The sequence below is a fragment of the Ovis canadensis genome, chromosome 18 (genome assembly GCF_042477335.2).
Source record: "Ovis canadensis isolate MfBH-ARS-UI-01 breed Bighorn chromosome 18, ARS-UI_OviCan_v2, whole genome shotgun sequence".
In the NCBI taxonomy this organism is placed as follows: Eukaryota; Metazoa; Chordata; class Mammalia; order Artiodactyla; family Bovidae; genus Ovis; species Ovis canadensis.
Genome location: NC_091262.1, coordinates 69838279 through 69858622, shown reverse-complemented (window position 1 = coordinate 69858622; position 20344 = coordinate 69838279). Strand labels below are relative to the sequence as shown.

At 36.0% G+C, this 20344-nt stretch overlaps 1 protein-coding gene and 1 long non-coding RNA gene across 3 annotated transcripts in view; one reads left to right on the top strand and one right to left on the bottom strand.

Moving 5' to 3' along the window:
* Positions 1–15262, top strand: part of PPP4R3A (protein phosphatase 4 regulatory subunit 3A) — a 35457-nt gene extending 20195 nt beyond the window's left edge. The window contains exons 5-15 of one of the 2 annotated variants that reach the window (XM_069559332.1): positions 1463–1540; positions 1632–1748; positions 2172–2288; positions 4819–4950; positions 5052–5154; positions 6587–6745; positions 10727–10896; positions 11759–11901; positions 12549–12739; positions 13158–13384; positions 14538–15262. In XM_069559332.1, coding sequence (XP_069415433.1) covers positions 1463–1540; positions 1632–1748; positions 2172–2288; positions 4819–4950; positions 5052–5154; positions 6587–6745; positions 10727–10896; positions 11759–11901; positions 12549–12739; positions 13158–13384; positions 14538–14648 — 1548 coding nt within the window. In that variant the 3' untranslated portion in view covers positions 14649–15262. Of the gene's footprint in view, positions 1–1462; positions 1541–1631; positions 1749–2171; positions 2328–4818; positions 4951–5051; positions 5155–6586; positions 6746–10726; positions 10897–11758; positions 11902–12548; positions 12740–13157; positions 13385–14537 lie in introns of both variants that reach the window. The other variant, XM_069559331.2, reaches the window with a different exon arrangement.
* Positions 2549–14544, bottom strand: LOC138423447 (uncharacterized). Its single transcript, XR_011250264.2, has 2 exons — positions 7220–14544; positions 2549–6812 (listed from the first exon to the last, which is right to left on the bottom strand). It is a non-coding gene; the product is annotated as an uncharacterized lncRNA (long non-coding RNA).
* Positions 15263–20344: the final 5082 nt, after the last annotated feature.

Genomic DNA, 20344 nt, shown 5'->3' with positions numbered 1-20344 from the left:
TCCTTGGATAGTCCTGAGTGCTGTTGGTCCTTCTATTTAGCTCCACATGGTTCTCGTTTGTTTTGTTTCACAGGGATCTGTCACTTGTTTTTCTTGGGCTTCAGACCGGTAAAATGCCGGTTTTACTCACTAAGTACGAATAATTTGAAGTTAAGCTTTGCTTCCTTACAGTGTGCTCTGTAAAATGCCGGCTGCGAGCGCTGTAGTCCTTCTGTTCTCTTGTTGCTGAGCATTTATTTCCAAAGTGCTGCTGTGAAGAGTTTTACAAATTTTTTGACAAGGAGTAATTAAAGCAGGTTCTTACCCATCTTTTACATGGTCATAAGCCTTACCATTGACTGGTTATATTCTGTGTGATACTGTGGAGCTTGCTTAATTCTCTATACTTTGCAGCAGTGCAGAGATTGTTTTTTAATCATTAGATTTTTATTTGGGATATATTATATCTGAGTTGGATCTTGATATTGGATGCCATTTGAGATATGGCATATGTATTGTAGAAGTAAAGGTGGGAATAACTAATTTAGTATCACAAATGTTGAGCACTTACAGTAGTGAATATGGGGTTTATAAACTAATGGGAGATAACTCATAGGCCTAACTGTAGGGCGTGTATTATTGAATTTACTTCTACTTGATGTGGTAGTATGGAATTAAAACAAAATTTTAACTAAAAATAGTGGCAGAAAAAATTGAACAGGCAGTCAGGAAGGCTCTACCCACCTCCCTGCTAACTGTGATTGAGCTTTGGGTAAATTTCTTAATCGTGTCTCAATTATAAAGAGGTAAAAATAAGACAACATATGTTATTTCCAAGTTCTGTACTTTTTAACTTTTACATGCTCAGATTAGTATCCTATAAGAGTATCATTTGACTGATTTTCAGAATAATTTGATTATGTGTTAAATTATTGTATATGTGGAAATCTTTAATGTTTCTTTAAAAGTTCTGAATTTAGCTTTTTAAGTAATTGAATCATTTCTGTTTTTAAAATGTGAAGGAAGTTTATCTTCATTTGAGAGGTTATAGAACCTTAACTTCTAAGGTTAAGTAAGGTTATGAAACCCTATGAAAACAATGCGTGTATAAACCATGTTTGTTTTTGTAAATAAAGTTCTATCTAAACACAGCCATACTCATTCACTGACAGTGCCTATGGCCGCTTCCTATGGTAACAATTGAGTAGCTGTGGTAGAGAATGCAAAGCATAAAATATTTATAATGTGGCCCTTAGAAAAATATAATGTGGCCTTTAGGAAATAGAGCCTTGCCGAAATACTAAGGATATCCTTATAAATGCCCAGTTTATCCTTTAATAGTTTTTTTACTTTTCTTTTAAAAAACAGCATTGTCAATACCATCTCCCCTTTTCTAGTTATTACAATTTATATCTTCTATAATAGTATCTTAAAAGTATATTCTTACTATTGGCATGATTAAATTTATCCTTTGATTTCACAGGAAGATGAAAAATTTCTGACAGATTTATTTGCACAACTAACAGATGAAGCAACAGATGAGGAGAAAAGACAGGAGTTGGTAAGAGATTTGATAAGAGATTTGACATTGCGGAGGGCGTGAAGCTGGACCGCACACCTTTATGATTGCTCACCCTTTTCCTTAATTTCAGGTTAACTTTTTAAAAGAATTTTGTGCATTCTCCCAAACGCTACAACCTCAAAACAGAGATGCTTTTTTCAAGACTTTGTCAAACATGGGTATATTACCAGCTTTAGAAGTCATCCTTGTAAGTTTATTTCTCCTTATACTTAATTACCATTCTATTTTTAATCCACAAAATACTGTATTTTTTATGTAACATGCAGCTATTTGATTATAGCCAATATTTAATATAAGTTGTGTATTACATAAAGTTAAAAAGCTATAAAGTCCTAGTATTAGATGGCCTGTAACACAGTACTAAAAGGACACTCACGGGAATTTTCCATATTTTTAATAATTTGTTAACTTTGCAGCCTATTCATTGAAATGTTAAAGTAGAAAAAGAAATAGGAATAGAAAGTATAACTATCCACAGAACAAGAACTTTACATATGGCAGAATTTCCTTGACCTCCCTTTATTATTATTGTTAGATTTTGGATTTATATAGGTGCAAGTTCCATCTTTTTATTAGTATAGGAGAAATAAGTGGGTTTTTTTATCTGCAGGGCATGGATGATACACAGGTGCGAAGTGCTGCTACTGATATATTCTCATACTTGGTTGAATATAATCCATCCATGGTACGAGAGTTTGTCATGCAGGAGGCACAACAGAATGATGATGTAAGTAAGAAGTTAACAGAGCAAAAAATAACCAACAAGGTAAATATTATTTGCACTAACAGTAAGTATACATGGGGAGCTATAACTATATTTATTATTCATCTTAAAGATTTAAATAATTAATGTTTGAGAAAAGTATAGCCATAATATCATGACTTGTTCTTCTCCTAAATTGACTCCTGTCTTAGTCTATAAATTGTCTTACAGCAGTTATTTGATAATGCCCAACTTAAATTTCTTTAAAAGTTTTCGAGATGAAGTTTCTTTTTTTTTTTTTTTTTTAGTTTTTTATTTTTTAAATTTTAAAATCTTTAATTCTTACATGCTTTCCCAAACATGAACCCCCCTCCCACCTCCCTCCCCATAACATCTTTCTGGGTCATCCCCATGCACCAGCCCCAAGCATGCTGCATCCTGCGTCAGACATAGACTGGCGATTCAATTCACATGATAGTATACATGTTAGAATGTCATTCTCCCAAATCATCCCACCCTCTCCCTCTCCCTCTGAGTCCAAAAGTCCGTTATACACATCTGTGTCTCTTTCCCTGTCTTGCATACAGGGTCGTCATTGCCATCTTCCTAAATTCCATATATATGTGTTAGTATACTGTATTGGTGTTTTTCTTTCTGGCTTACTTCACTCTGTATAATCGGCTCCAGTTTCATCCATCTCATCAGAACTGATTCAAATGAATTCTTTTTAATGGCTGAGTAATACTCCATTGTGTATATGTACCACAGCTTTCTTATCCATTCATCTGCTGATGGACATCTAGGTTGTTTCCATGTCCTGGCTATTATAAACAGTGCTGCGATGAACATTGGGGTACATGTGTCTCTTTCAATTCTGGTTTCCTCGGTGTGTATGCCCAGAAGTGGGATTGCTGGGTCATAAGGTAGTTCTATTTGCTGTTTTTTAAGGAATCTCCACACTGTTCTCCATAGTGGCTGTACTAGTTTGCATTCCCACCAACAGTGTAGGAGGGTTCCCTTTTCTCCACACCCTCTCCAGCATTTATTGCTTGCAGATTTTTGGATCGCAGCCATTCTGACTGGTGTGAAGTGGTACCTCATTGTGGTTTTGATTTGCATTTCTCTAATAATGAGATGAAGTTTCTTAATTCTGAAATTAACCTGCTGTATTGTGTTGTCTAAATCATTTAGTCAATAAATTGTTCTTCTCTTTGTTGAACTATGAATAGGAAAACATTGGCTTTGTTAGGGAGAGAGTCTCAAAATCAACAAGAATGGGGAGGAATGCACACACATCCCACCTCCATCCCCTGTAACACCCGTCAGTTTCAGAGTCAGTGAGAATGTATCCTGGTGATGTGAAAGGTGCTTCCAGAGTCTGTGGTACATGGCGTATCTGGAAGCACTAAGTGTGTGCGCTCTGTTTTCAGATAATTAAACCAATGATCCTGAGTTTTTATTTCCTCCTTCCCCTATAAAATCTGGAAAGTACTTTGTTACTTAAAAATAATATCCTGCCCTGAATTCCTTCTTAAGGGATGAGGTAAAAAAGATACCTCTTAGAAGAAATATGTATGCAGAATTATACCCTATTGTATTTTTACAAAATAGAAAATACTTTCTACTATTTAAAAAGATCTTAATGTGTTGTGATGTCAGAATGAAGTGGAATGCCTAGAAACTTGTATATTTAATAATTTTAAAAGAAAATTATAATGTCAGGGTAGGTGCAGGAAGTGCCAGATTGAACTGTTGAATATTATATTTTGCTTTTATAAAATAGTCCTATCTTGAAAACCTAGATAAACATATAGGTTTTTTTTTAAGGACTATTGTTGTTAGCCCTGTAAGCCACTGGTTGAACACACATCAATGTGCTTTATTCATGTGCTGTAATCTTCTTGATTCCCAGTCTTGATCATCATTTTCATAGACTGTCTGCATTTTCTCCTTGTCTGTCCTGCTACTGCATATATAGGCATGAGCAGAGATTTCCTCACTGAATCCCTCAGTTTTTATTTACTCCCTGAGCCACGAAAACCAATCACAGTAGAGGATCAGGAAAACTAACAGTCAATTTTCTACGTCATTTGGAACATCTGTATTTGTTCTCCTGTGTGCCCTCTAAATAACACAATCTTATTTCCTCCAGTTTTAGACATATAGGTATCAGCTATTTTTTCCTTAAATTTGTTTTAAATGGAAACTTTACATCATTTGTGTAAATGGAGAATAGATACAGTTACTATTTGCCATAAATAGAAGGAATCTATAGCAGTGAAAGAACAATATTACAAATTCTAGCTAAACATTCTTTTAATTAAGGGGATTTAAAAGATAATAGAAAAAGGAACTTTTTTTCATTTTGGTACTGTTTGTGTAATGTGCCTATACCATACTTAGGGAACCTGCTCACTATCCTATTCTGCTAGTCGAGTGTTTGGTTTGCAGTTAACAAGATCCAGGCGTGATACAGTAGCATGTGTCATAGTATGTGCTCTTTCCATTCTCTCCTATAATCAGTGATCCTTATTATGTGCATTTTTCTCAACAGGATATTTTGCTCATCAACCTCATCATAGAACATATGATTTGTGATACAGACCCTGAACTTGGAGGAGCAGTCCAGCTTATGGGCCTGCTTCGAACATTAGTTGATCCTGAAAACATGTTGGCTACTGCCAATGTAAGCCACGGGCATTTTTCTCCTTTTTATGCTAGTATAATTTTTATTGCTGGTAGGAACCAGTGCAGTTAAAGTTCATGAAAGTGTTTTTGATTCCTTAGAAAACAGAAAAGACTGAATTTCTGGGTTTCTTCTACAAGCACTGTATGCATGTCCTTACTGCTCCCTTACTGGCAAATACAACTGAAGACAAACCTAGCAAAGGTAAGATAATATAGGTCGGTAGTTAAGTTCTTTGTTTTGAATTCTGAAACCCAAAAAGTTGGTGTTAATGTGTATTAGTCGCTCATTCGTTTCCAACTCTTTGCGACCCCGTGGACTGTATGTAGTCTGCCAGGTTCCTCTGTTCATGGAATTCTCCAGGCAAGAATACTGGAGTGGGGTAGCCATTCCCCTCTCCAGGGGATCTTCCCAACCCAGGGAACAAACCCAGGTCTGCTGCATTGCAGGCAGATTGTTTACCATCTGAGCCACCAGGAGGTCTACTAACACATTTTCAAAAGAGGTAATGTCAAGCTAAATTTCTTTTTTTTAAGTGTTATAATCAGAGGTGGTAGAACTCTGAAAGGAAATACCAGAGATAATTTGTTGCTCTCAGTTTTAAAACAGTTTTTTTGTTAAAGCAATATTTGTGTTTAGTATGTATTTACATATATGAAACAAATGGAAGTAATTATTAGAGGATTGATTTTAAGTTATTTGTACTTCACATGTGTAGCTAGAGCAAAGCTTGTCCTCAGTATTAAACTTTTTTTTGGCATTGAGGATTATTCCAAGTTAGGATTATTTATTTCTGCATTTTATTCCTTTAGCTTGTGTGTGTCTGTGTGTGAGATTTAGAAAATAACAGTAGTTTTAGGGTCTGCATTGAGAAATTCCTTATTGAAGCTTTGACAATAAGTAATTTTGTCATATAAGTTAAATATGTTGTATTGATAATTCATAATACCACTTAAAAACATGTTAATTTACCCTTTTTTATGACTCTGGAAGTAAGTCTTAGGAAAACAATATATAGTAGGTAAATCTTGAGGCTTCCTTGCAAACCTACATGTTTAGTTCATCAAACATTTATTGTTAGCCCTCTGTGGGAAAGGCACTGTGCTAATCTTTACGGGTTAAATGAAGGAAATTTTTAAAAAATGTGTGAAATACTTTCGGAGGCTTGCTGCCTGGTGAGGAAGATAAACCAGTGATTAGATTATAATGCAGTGTGAACTCAGTAATATGGAGTAAAAGGAGGCACAAATCAAGAACACAGAGAAGCAGAGAGAGCAGTTCATTAAAGCTGGGTGATGTCTGGTAGGACCTCCTGTGATACCTGCATCTGCTGAGGGACATGGTAAGACATGGTAGAGCATTCTCACGCTTTGGAATAAAGCAGATCTAATAAATTTGTGTCTCAGTTGCCTTAACATTCCACACCTGGGTCTTATGACACTTAATTCTTCAGAGTTGTTTAAATTAGATGTGAAAAATGGGAAGCACAGTTCTTAGCACATGGTAGGCATTCAGTAAATGTTAGTTTCCTTTTCCTTAATTTGAACTTATTTGGGTTAATAGAAAGGATTTTATTTGATTGAAATTTGGGGGGAAAATGAATATAAGCCATTAAGTATAATTGTGTTTTGTTCAGATGATTTTCAGACTGCCCAGTTGTTGGCATTGGTATTGGAATTGTTAACATTTTGTGTGGAGCACCATACCTACCACATAAAGAACTACATTATTAACAAGGACATCCTCCGGAGAGTGCTGGTTCTTATGGCCTCGAAGCATGCTTTCTTGGCATTGTGTAAGTGTTGCTTCTGCTGGATTACTTATTGTCTCTGTATTATTGTGTTATCTTTCAGTCTTGCTGCCTGAGAAGAAAAGATCACTGACTTCAGGAAACCTAGGTTCTAATACTAAACTATACTGACAGTGTACTTTTGCCACATTTTGAGCAGTGATTTTCCTAATTCTTCTTTCTCAGTATACAATAAAGATATATTTTAAAGTATTACATTATTAAAATGACACCTTAAGTCATTTTATTACCTTATTTAGTTTTTACTTAGTATATATGGCATGATAGTCACAAATTAGACACTCTTGTGAGACTAGAGTCTCACACTGTCATGAAGAATATATTCATAATTTGGAAAACATAGCTAATAGTACTAAGTTTCCAAAATGCATTTTTTTCCTAAGTTACAGACTGCCTAGCACAAATGTCTACAGATGGTCCATTCATTAATTCCACAAATGTTTTCCCCCATTGTGTTACCTCAGATATTTTAGAGCAGGGGTAACAAACCACAGCTGTGGCCAAATCCAGTCCGTGGTCTGTTTTTGCACAACTTGAAGCTGAAAAATAGTTTTATGTTTTTAAAGCATTGTTGAAATAATAAAAAAAAAGCTACAGAGACCATTTGTGCCCACAAAGCCTAGAATATGTATTCTGTAGACCTTTATGAGAAAGGTTTGTCAACTCTTAGAGCAACAAGTTCTTCTAACAAGGCTGTTTTAGTTACACGTTTTTCAAAAATTGACTTTCACTGTATTCATAAGACCCTAGTTTACTGAAGTGAAACATGTTTCTGAATTATAAATTTTGAAAATATCCTTAAATTTAAAAACATGTTATAAGGATATTCCTAATGTTAACTTACCATGTCAACATTTTATCTTTAAAACAGTATTAAAAATAGAAAGCTTAATGAATTTTTCTTAGAAGGAAGTCTATCGGGGTGACAGTTGTTAGAGCTGAATTGTCTGGTGTGCATTCTGCAGTGTGCACTGAGAACACACGTGGTGCGCATAAAGAAGGGCTTTCAAACTCAGGCCCAGTTTCCTTACAGACCTACCACAGGAAGAGGGAGAGTCCCAAAGCAAGTTGAGAGGGAGTTAGTAACAAACGCCTCTTTGAATTTTTCTTTCACGTCTGGAAGGTCTTATTTGAGTGTGGGAAAGGGAGTTTGAATAGATGGGACAGAATGGAAAAACTGAATAAATTGATTAGTTTTGTTTCAGTAAATTTAACACCTATTACCACATTTTATTGATTCTAAGATATGTATTGATACTCATATCAAGTTGAGTCTTAATGACATGTTACGATTGGTAGTTTGTTTTGTTTTCTTAATAGTAGAAAAGGTTTTTTGTAATCAATGGCATCTTAGATTTGAGGGAGTATGGTACATACCTGATATTAGGATAAAGATGATTAAGACCTAGACTCAGCTGTCAAGTGGCTCAGAGTTCATTAGGAGGAGTTAAAACCAAAGCAACAGCAGTATTCTATCAGGGGGTCTTTGGATGTATAGTGAAAATGACTTATTCTACCTGAATGAGGCAGATGAGGGAAATCTTGCAAAAATGAGTAAAGTAAGTTGTGTCTTGATCATGAGAGAGGGTGACATTCCTGGCTGAATACATAATTCCGATGAACAAATGTTAAGTGTGGTGTGTTAGTGGTTTGGTATAGGTGGGACACGTGAGCCTAGTGGAGGAGTGGCAGAGAAGGAGAGGCCTTTTCTTTCGTCTTGCTATTTGCTTAGAGTACTGCAAAGAAAATGTCTCACAGTTTGATGAGAACTATGAAGAGAAAATGAGTTTGTATTATAGGAAACTAAGCATGCTCGCAAAAATCTAAGTTTTGTTTTATTAATATTTTCCAAACTAAGTTAGGCTATCATTGATTAAACCTTACTCTTAATATGAAAATCTATATGAAGAATGAAGTAAAGAAAAATTTCGTGGTAGATGATTTAGTCAGTATCATTAGTTACATGTGAGGCAAAAAGTTTCAAACTTACATATAAGATCTCATGTTGTATAAGGTAAGATTTATTATTTCAGAGATGGTTAACAGCGTTAAGAGATCACTGGCATGCTAATGAAGGTTAGAGATGTGAGTGGAAGCAGAGTGCCACTTTTACACTGAAAATCCTACAGTTGTGCTAATTTGACTCATCCCCAAAGCTTTCTCTACTCTCCTTTGAGCAGCTTGACTTCATAGAACTCACTGGTAAATTTTTAAAAGTAAGTTTTTATGCAAGAACAAGAATAATGTCTGGATATTTTTCATACAAGTTTTCTTTTTGGGGAGAGGTATGGGTGGAAATAACACAATTCTTAATATAAATACATAAGGGCAATGAGGAGCAAAACAAAAAAGCCCATTAGAATCACATTCTATCCACCTTAGCAGTTTCTGAACAAAACTGCTGTTGAGGAGATGGCAGTGGCGCCATCTGCATACTCTTATCTTAGTGAATTCTAGAAATGGAGTTCTTTTCACTTACCCAGGAAATGCTTGCAGACCACGGGGTTTGGCTAGTGTGTGTTATGGTAGGACACAAGTCTCCAAAAAGCCTGCAAAGTTGGAGTAACAATTTTTAAAATAGCACTTGCCTTATTTACTAAAAGCTTAAAATTTGGCCTATTAGCATGAGTTCTGATTTTTATTCTGACAAATGGAACTGCCTAAGTTCCTCTGTCAGGCAACATTTAAAGAAAAAAAAAAAGGCTCTCAAAACTCATTGTTAGGCTTTGACTTATTATCACAAAGAAAGATGACGCTTATTGTTTAAAATGTTTTATTTCACCATGCTTTTGTATTTGAAAATATTCAGTAGTTTAAAAATACTTTTAAACTATTTTGAACTCCCTGCCCAGTGTGTCTCTTTAGTAAGAGACACTCTTAAATAAGCTGGACTGTTAAGGCAGTTTATACTCAACTGTACCTAATTGGGCATTCACTTGTGGACCTCTTTTCTGCCAACTAAAGAAAAATTGAGCTGCTTTACTCCTCTGCCTTCCTACCCAGAAACCGTGTCAGCATGGTTGCCTGGCTACCTGCTCATGAAGGACTTGATTAATAACAAATTGGCAATTTAACGAGCCACTTCCATGATCTCCAAAGAAACCAAAATACAAACACAATATTTAATCTTGCCAACCGAAGACGATGTGACTGCATGAAGTGAGTATGCTTTTTTGAACTGTTTACAATAACTGGGGCATTAACTTACTGATAATTACGTTTAGGTGAAGAGGGCTTTGTTGAAGTCTAGCTGTCTGAGTATATTTGGATCTTGATGAATGGTGACTTAAGTAACTCCCCATACTTCAAGATGTAAATATACCTTTTAATCTGTAAGTTAAAGCCTAATTAATTGTAAAAAGGAAAACTAGGGAAAAAAAGCATACTCGCTGCAGCAAGCATAGAGGACCACATTTTAAAAGCATCCTCTAAATTGATTCCTAATCTATGGGAAGGCAAATTTGGGGTCCTGCAGATTTCTGTGGGTTTATGGCATTTCTGCAAACACATCGAAATACAAACCAATGTAAACCCATTAACCCTGATACAAAATAATAAGAGTGTCCAAAAATAAGATCAAATTATAGAGTGGATTGCCCTAATAGTTCTTCTGTTGTTCTGAAGGTATATACAAAAGGTTACATTTGGAATTTTCTCATCTGCAGTAGTATGATAGGTTGATTCATTTATTAGCCCAGTCTTATTTCTTCAGATATAAAATACATCTTGTTGTAATTAGTAACTTAATTCCAGAATTTTTCTGGCTAAGACTTGCGTTCTATGATGACATACACTACTTTTAGAATACATTTTTCTGATAACCCTTTTGTAATCTTTTAGGTTCATACTTCTGGAAGCAGTAACTTATTACTGCACGAAGAACTATGTTTATTAAATAGTTTGGGGTTTTTTTGGTAATTCTAAAATACGGTATGTGATTTGAACAACAATACCTCTGTGTTTCAGGTGCTCTTCGTTTTAAGAGAAAGATCATTGGATTAAAAGATGAGTTTTACAACCGCTACATAATGAAAAGTTTTTTATTTGAACCAGTAGTCAAAGCATTTCTCAACAATGGATCCCGCTACAATCTGATGAACTCTGCTATAATAGAAATGTTTGAATTTATTAGAGTGGTAGGTTCTATGCTTTTTAGTTAGAATTTTTATTTTGTTTGAGAAAATCTAATAAGCATTATTGGTATTTTGGCTTTTTTGAGATTATATTTGGAGAGAATTTCTGAAAGGAAACCAGTGTTACCAAAAGCTTATGAGAGATTCAATTCTGACTAAGAAAAAAATGAAATAATCTCTCAGCAGCTGTGAATCCTTTATAGAATAGTTTGAAAACCGATATAATAATGTCATATTGGTCATTTTAAGAAAGTGAAATTATAGTTGACATAGTATTTGGATGTGTTTTTATTTTGTTTTTAACTTTGAGGTTTTCTGGCTTTTTCTCGACGTTCCTCCATGTTTCTTAAGAGTAAAAACTTGATTCTTTTATGATATAGTATGTTTGCAGTTCTCAGACACTGGTGTGTGTCTCAATTATCTGTGGCATGCTTTTTTAAAACATTATGGTAAAATATACATAACAGAATTGGCCCTTTTAACCATTTTTAAAGGGTGCAGTTCAGTGGCGTTAAGTGCATTCCCATTGTTCTGCAGTCATCACCGCCATCCATCTCTAGCACTGTTATGTAGTGTGATTTTAAAATATATTTGCTCAGCCCAGACTTAACTGAATGAGAATCATCTAGAGTGGAACCTGGGCATTTACTTTGGAAAGAGCCATGGATAATTCTGAGGTGCACCAAAAGTTGGGGGATATGGAAGTAGCTAGTATGTTATGCCCATTTTCATTTGTCCCTAAGATTGGATAACAATTTTATGAAATTACTATTCTGGGAGAGTTTATGAGTTCACTGCAGTTAAGCCTCATATTTTGCTAAAATAACATTTTCCCTATCATTTTGTATTATAATTCTTTTTTTAGGAAGATATAAAATCATTAACTGCTCATGTAGTTGAAAATTACTGGAAAGCACTGGAAGATGTAGATTATGTACAAACATTTAAAGGATTGAAACTGAGATTTGAACAACAAAGAGAAAGGCAAGATAATCCCAAACTTGACAGGTAGATTACCACATATTTGAACCTATTCAGGTTTATGGTGGCAGCTCTTTTTTGTTTATTATTTAGCTTGGCAAGGGAGGGGGAAATAAATGGAAGTTGTATTTTTCTCTAATGATCAATGTAAATGTTTTCCTGGTAATGTTAGGTGGATAGCAATATGACCTATAGACCCATCTCGGGCATATATATCCAGTTAGTGCAAAAGAGAAAAAGCAAAACACTGATATGACAGTAAGGCTATTTTTTGTGTCCAAAGTGAAATCAGATTATTAGTTTTTCTTTAATGTTACAAGTTATTTTGATGAAGTTGTGTATCTTTTTCCAAACTACCTGAATTCACATACTTGTGATATATTTTTAAATCCATAAATTAAGACTTAGTGTAATAACTGATCTGTAACAGTACAATTTTGATAATAGGGGTTTTGATTCCACTAATTAACACTAGATATGGTAGAGTGTAGTGTTTTGTTCTGTGCTGGGTAAAATCTGTTCTTTTTTGTTTTTTGTTTTTTTCCCACAGCCTGTATGTCTGTGAATCTATAATATTCCATTAATCCATTAAGACTGTAATTTGGGACAATATCTGAAGACTAAAAAAGTCATTTATGAGTCTGTTCATTCTGTTTTCTCCTCTTTACTCACAGTATGCGTTCCATTTTGAGGAATCATCGATATCGAAGAGATGCTAGAACTCTAGAAGATGAAGAGGAGATGTGGTTCAACACAGATGAGGATGACATGGAGGACGGAGAAGCTGTAGTGTCTCCATCTGACAAAACTAAGAACGATGACGACATTATGGATCCAATAAGTAAATTCATGGAGAGGAAGAAATGTATGTTGAAAAGATGGGCGGAGAAAAATGAAGGCTTTCTCACTCTAGGTTTATCCTTTTTTTCTTGACAGTGATTAGTATCTACTTTGTGTCACAGCAGATTTTAAAAGACTCTAGCTTTTATAGACTGTGGATTAAATAGCTCTGTTGTGAAGGTATAGACTAAATTTCCTTCATCTGACTTACATAAGATATTTCAGGAAGGGTAGAACAATGAAGGTTTCTCCTTCCTTTCCTGGATAAGGATGCTTAGTATTTTGCTAAGCTTTGTTTCTAAGCTTTGTTCATAAACTGAACTTCAGTGTTGCTCTTGCGAAGGAGTAAGCTAGTTAATTACTGTGTTTTAGTGCCACCTCACTTGGAGGTATTTTAAAAGATGAGTACGGGTGACAACTATTGACAATATTCTCATTTTTAGTAAAAGAAAGTGAGGAAAAGGAGGTGCTTCTGAAAACGAATCTTTCTGGTCGGCAGAGCCCAAGTTTCAAGCTTTCCCTCTCTAGTGGAACAAAGACTACCCTCTCCAGCCAGTCACCTGCAACAAATCTGCCTGGTTCTCCAGGATCACCTGGATCCCCAGGGTCTCCAGGCTCTCCTGGATCCATCCCTAAAAGTACATCTCAGACGGCAGCTATTACTACCAAGGTATGTTCCAGCTCTCTCAACACTAGTTGTCATGACTAGGACTCCTTTCAGTTACTGTCTTTTGGAACTGATTTTAACATTTGTGATAGAGAATAATTCTCCCACCAGCAGCTGAGGGATTTCTGAAAGTTTTTACAACCCATATAGAAGTTTGAATATATGCTTATTTTGGCTGTTTGCATTTTAGAACCTTAGGCTCATACTTGCATATATCAAAACATTTACAGAAATTTTAAAGTTTATTTTCAGTTTTCCCAATTAATACCCAGGTAAAGACTTCGTGCGGAGAAGATAATTTAAATATCTGGACGCAAGGTTTATAAAAAAGAATTAACTGTCTACTATCACATTTCATTTAGGAAGGATCAAAATTTTGCCACTAACATATGGGACAAACATAATCTCTGAATAAAAAACAATTTTTTTGGCCACCTTATGTTTCCCTGGACTAAGTTAACACAGTGGCATTTGGAATTCATTGATCTACATCAGGTCTGATGTGAGCCATGGTGGTTTCTGGTGAAGGAGCAGGGCCTGGATGAAATGAGGAAGGAACAGGGCAGAATCACTTTCCTAGCCTCTGAGAGCCTGTCTGCCCTTATTTCTAGTGGTCTGTTTATTTTCTGTGGTTTTAATTTTGATACTGTTGAGACTGTGTTAAAAAATTTTAATGCATTAAGTCTTAAAACTTAAATTTTGAATTTTAAAGTCAGTACTTAGTAGTTATCTCCCGAGTGATTTCCAAGGATCATGTGAAAGTGTTAAGTTTATCAGTCATGTCTGACTCTTTGTAACCCATGGACTATATAGCCTGCCAGGTTCCGCTGTCCATGGGATTCTCCAGGCAAGAACTCTGGAGTGGGTTGCCATTCCCCTCTCCAGGGGATCTTTCCAACCTAGGGATCCCGCCTAGGTCTCCTGTATTGCAGGCAGATTTCTTTACCATCTGAGCCACCAGGGAAGTTCCATCAACTGCTAAAAATTTATCATGGAAAACTTGGGAAATATGTAATAAATTTCAGCTCCATACAGTCTCACCTCCCAGAAATAACCAGTTTGTATATTGGGGTGGGGGGGTGTCCTTTGCTCAGACTTAAAACACGAGTATTAAAAAATGAAGTCTTTTCCTGAAATAATCCTTATTTCTGAACAGGGAGGCCTCGTGGGTCTGGTAGATTATCCTGACGATGATGAAGATGATGATGAGGATGACGACAAGGAAGACACTCTGCCATTGTCAAAGAAAGCAAAGTTTGAGTCATAATAGTGGCGACTGCCTGTGATCAGCACCTGTCGAGAAAACTGGTTCTCTACCCCTCCCCACTACAACATCTCCAACAAAGCAGTGGTTTCTTGTGAATGACTGACACACCGATCAGCTCGCACACTTGACTTCTGCTCATCAAGTGCCAATTCAGTGGAGCAGGAGGAGGGGATATTACACATTTAGGGGAAAGACTTACGCCTTTGAGCTCTCCAGCTTGGACCACACATTGCCCTTTTCTCAGGGAAGGAAATGGAAACAAAAAGCCAACAGGGCAGGGGGTTTTGTAAGTGGAACTCTGGTTTGACTGGTCAGTTGCTACAATCAGAATATGCTTTCTCGGACCATGTTTGAGACTCAGAAGAATAGGCTTTTCTGCCGTAATTCTTCACCAGTTAAGAATGCCAGCAGTTTCTTTGTATAAAGAGACCTGCCTTTAAAATCATACATTCTGAACATTTTAGTCAAGTTACAACAGGTTTGGAAAACTTCTTTGGGGGAGGGGCGAATATAAAGTTTCCTCTTTTTTATCTGTTCCCTTTGCCCTTCAAACTGCAGATTTTTTTTAAAGTGGGGATTTGTCCCTACTTGATTAAAGATTGAGTGGAATTCTAGATGTGGTCATTTGTGTCATAATTTTTTTGTTTCATTTTGTTTTTGATTTTTTTTCTTCTCTGAGTGTATGCTTAGTTGTTGAGTATATATATTTGGGACCATTAAAATTTTTTTTGATGTAATATAACCTAACGTTGTGCTGGTACCTGTTTTACCATGTGTAATTTTTGTTCTACATTTCTTAATTTGTTTAGAGTTTTATGAAAGATGGTATAGTTTTTATTGACAAAAGCAAAGTAATCTTACAACTATGTGCATACAAAAAGCAATACTATTTTGTGACTAAATATTTTATATTAAAATTTACATCAGCAATTGTCTTGAGAATTCAGGGAAACAGAATGGAATTTAAAATTTCAACAGTTTTGTTAAACCTAGAAACGTGAAATTAGTATTCCAAAGAGATTCTGAAATTTCATATCTTGGGAAAAAATGATGGTACATTAAATCAAAATTGAGGATGAATGATTTAAGAATAACATACTGACTTTTGAATAATAAAAGTGAAGAGTAAGAGAAATTGTATTAGTTGTATTTTTCTTTTTCTTTTTTTTAACCGCTCCCTTTGGAATACCAGTTGGAGTTGTAATTGATGGTTCCTAAATAAATACCTGGCCAGAGGACCATCAGATACCACTTTATTAACAGTATTTTTTAAATAGGTTCTTTTTGTTGTCTTAGGTGTGCTAAAATTTTAAGGAAACATAAATATCTCAGTTCCACATACCTTCACTTTTTTAAAGTGAAGATTTTAGAACTTACGGAAGAATGTATTTGCAAATGTGAATAAAAATTCATATCTAGGAAAAGGATACTATTTTAAGTATCGCATACTTTAACTGGATAATCTAGCGAGCACTGCGTGCTTCTACCTTAGCTCCTTTGCCAGCACTCAGTACATTGCGGTACCAAAAATAAGGCTCCATGGAACAGACGAATAGAAAACCAGAAATCAGCAACTTGCTACAGTCGTGAGAGAGTCTTACTGTTGACTAATTTTTTTGTTTTTTAATGAAACTGGGTGCATTATTAACTATAAGAGTTAAGTGTATTTCACTACAGTATAGAGATACTTCTGGGTCACAAGTTCTGGCAATTAATAATTTTAATCAATTTATGTTGTAAATAAAGAGAACAAAAACTTAATAGGATCTAACTTAATTATATTATGTCTTCCTTTATTACCTAGAAAGTCCATGTGAAATGTCTGTTCCGTAAACATACAGTTTAAACTGACCTTTCTAATTGACTCATGCAACACTTGGATAGGTATTCTGGGAGTTCTTGGGTAATGGGAAGAACCACCCCCTTATTTTTATGAATTGTGGTCCAATATATTAAAAAACAAAAAAAAAATAGGTATTAGCTATTGACCTTCAACATTTAAGAGATGCCCTTTCAATGATGCACAGGTTGGTTACTAAAGCAGCAACTTTATACAAGTTGCTATAATAGGAGAAAAAAGTTTCTTGGAGGAAGACTATTAGCAATAAATTACTAGAAAAACACTTGAATTGACACAGTTATATCTGACTCAAAAATCCATGCTTTTGAGTGTAAATACTATCTTGATAACCAATGTCAGTATAATGTAAGTATTCACATATTTTAATGATACCTGTTGGTTCTTTTCCTCATTTTATAAAAGGAAAAACACATTTCACCTCTCAGTGATTACCTAGCAATTTCTGAAAACAAAAAACACACAAACCTATAATTGTTAGAGAAAACACCTTGACATCCATCTTGTCAAGAAATGTTACTGAGCATTTTTTTTTGATAGAATGAAGCCTGATGGGTTTTCTCTGCCTGATTGTACTCAGATTCTGCATGTCATTTTCTTTGGAAGGCCAGTGTGCAAGTCAGTTTTGGGAATGAAGGGAAGGCATGGAGCAGGGAGGAATGTGTCTCTCTTTTAATTCTTAATTTAAGCATTGGCCTTTGCAAAGCTTGCCGGATTAGAATAGCAAGGAGTTTACACTGGAAGATTTCTTTTAAGAGGAGAACTTAAGATACCAACCTCTAGTTTTTACCATATCAAAAATTCTTCTGGGGGAAAATTTAAGACCTTCAAAATTCTTATATACGAGGTTGTATTAACTGCTGTAAAATTTCGAGCAAGAGGATTATAAAAACGTTTATGGGATGGAGTATTGTCTACCATTATATGGAACATTGACACATGAGGAAATGTGGCAGTCATCAGTATACTGGGGTACTCAATGCTAGATTAGTTTGATTTTTCCCTTTGGCCTTAATGATTTATCTTGGCTCTTTTGAAAGGAAACTAGAGACTCTCTTCAAATAGACAAATGTCCTAACTGCTGGAGTCAGATGTCTTGGTCCTTAAAATAACTCTTGTTGGAGACATAACTTTCCTTGACCTTTTTGCTCTCATAGGTTAAGATCGCTAAGGGCGTAGTGATTCCTTCAACATGATGCTAAATGGGCTTAATTTCTTTATGTTCCTACCGTGGTGTAGGTCACATCCTATCACAAAGTCAGTGGACCCTATCCAGTTTATATTACTTGACACCTAGGCAGCATTGGCTACTATCCATTGTCTTCTTGACACCTTACTCTTGGCTGCTCTAACGTCACGTGCTGTAACATTACTGACCTTTCTGCTGTTTGATAGCTCCCTACTTGACCACCGCTGCGACTCATTAGGGACTCATCTTCCCAATTTCCATCAAGCCATGTTACTTTTATGTCCATTTGTTCTGTGCCCTAAAAGACTGCCTGTCATGTGCCTCTTTTTTTTTTTTTTTCCTTTTGAACTTTTTATTTTGTATTGGGGTATAGCTGATTAACAATGTTGTGATAGTTTGAGGTGAACAGTGAAGGAGCTCAGCCATACATGTATTTCCTCAAACCACCTTCCAACCAGGCTGCCAGGTAACATTTAGCAAGAGTTCCATGTCCTGTACACGGGTCCTTAGTGATTACTGATTATGTATTTTAAATATGGCAGTGTGTGCATGTCATGTGCCTCTGAATGCTCTTGCCTTGCCTGCTGATGAACTCATTCATCGTTTTGAACTGTTCCCTGACACTTAGGGACTCTGACCTTGAAGGAAGAACTGTATCTTTTTCAACTTAGTGTCTAACATGATACAGAGCCTACAGATGAATCTCCACATAGTTTACTGGATAAATGAAGGAAAGATTGAGTAATGTACATACAATGTACAGACTGGGAAAGTCTTAGCAGACACCCCTACACAGTCAAGTTTGACTCATTCTTGACCATAAAATTCTCTTTGTGGATATAAAGGAGAGGACTCAAGACCTTTGTCCTGTCCTTCATGCCTGTAAGCCTTAGATTAGTGACAAAGGGACTATTTTAGGTTCATGCAATTAGCCTATCTTGAGTCATTTTAACAACTATTAAAATTGTACTTCAGGTCTGTTCATCCTGAACTCCGGTACCTCGAATTCTCTTCCTGATGTGTTGGTCATAGTTCTTTAGATGTACATACAGACCCCTGCCTTTTATAGCTAGACTTAGCCAAAGGCTGTAGATTTCACATCTATTGGTCTGCTTGTTTATTTATCTAATGCACTTAAACGTTTGTATCTTGGTCTATTTCTTGGGTGTGAGTTCCCAGAAGGAAGACCAGATTTATATGATCAGATATGTAGGTAGATTGGTCGGGTAAATAGATTTTCTGTGTCGACTCAATGAGCCCATTACAAGGATGATAAAACGGATGTATTTCATTTCTGAAAGAGTAACGTTTCTGATAAAGAGCCTGAAGAATGATCATTCAAATTGTAGTACAGCATTCTATAAAATACTATTCTGGAAGAAGAGGAAATAATGAAATAAAAGAACCTTCTAGATGGTTCTTTTTTGGCTCATATTGTGGGAAGTAGGTGCCCCATCAAAACCAAGAGCCCAGAAAAAAAGTGGGTTTTAGAATACTCAGGCAGCTTTCAAAAAGGGTGATTTGAATTATTAGTGAAAACCTTTCATCCTAAGCCCTCCCAATTGAAGTTCTTTATGGACCTACATTGGAAGTCTAGAATGCGCTGGGGGAGGCTGGGGACAGAACAAACGAGGTTGAATGAGACTCAAAAAACAATATGTGCTCTACACATGTTGATTAATCAAGTTGACTAGAACGTTCAAACTACCACACAATTCCACTCATCTCACACGCTAGCAAAGTAATGCTCAAAATTCTCCAAGGCTTAAACAGTACACGAACTGAGAAGTTCGAGATGTACAAGCCGGATTTAGAAAAGACAGAAGAACCAGAGATCAAATTGCCACTGGACATAACATCCACTGGATTATAGAAAAAGCAAGATAATTCCAGAAAAACATCAGCTTCACTGACTATGCCAAAGCCTTTGACTGTGTGGATCACAACAAACTGGAAAATTCTTAAAAGAGATGGGAATACCAGACCACCTGACTTGCCTCCTGAGAAATCTGCAGGTCAAGAAGCAACAGAACCAGACACGAAACAACAGACTGGTTCCAAATCAGGAAAGGAGTGCATCAGCGCTGTATACTGTAACTCTGTTTCTTTAACTTACATGCAGAGTACATCATATGAAATGCCAGGCTGGATGCAGCACAAGCTGGAATCAAGATTGCCAGGAGAAATATCTATAACCTCAGATATGCAGATGACACCATCCTTAGGGCAGAAAGTGAAGAAGAACTAAAGAACCTCCTGATGAAAGTGAAAAAGTTGGCTTAAAACTCAACATTCAAAAAGTGAACATCATGGCATCTGGTCCCATCACTTCATGGCAAATAGATGGGGAAACAGTGACAGACTTTATTTTGGTGGGCTCCAAAATCACTGCAGATGGTGATTGCAGACATGAAATTAAAAGACACTTGCTCCTTGGAAGAAAAGCTATGACCAACCTAGACAGCATACTAAAAAGCAGAGACATTACTTTGCCAACAAAGGTCCGTCTAGTCAAGGCTATGGTTTTTCCAGTGGTCATGTATGGATGCGAGAGTTGGACTATAAAGAAAGCTGAGTGCCGAAGAATGATGCTTTTGAACTGTGGTGTTGGTGAAGACTCTTGAGAGTCCCTTGGACTGCAACGAGATC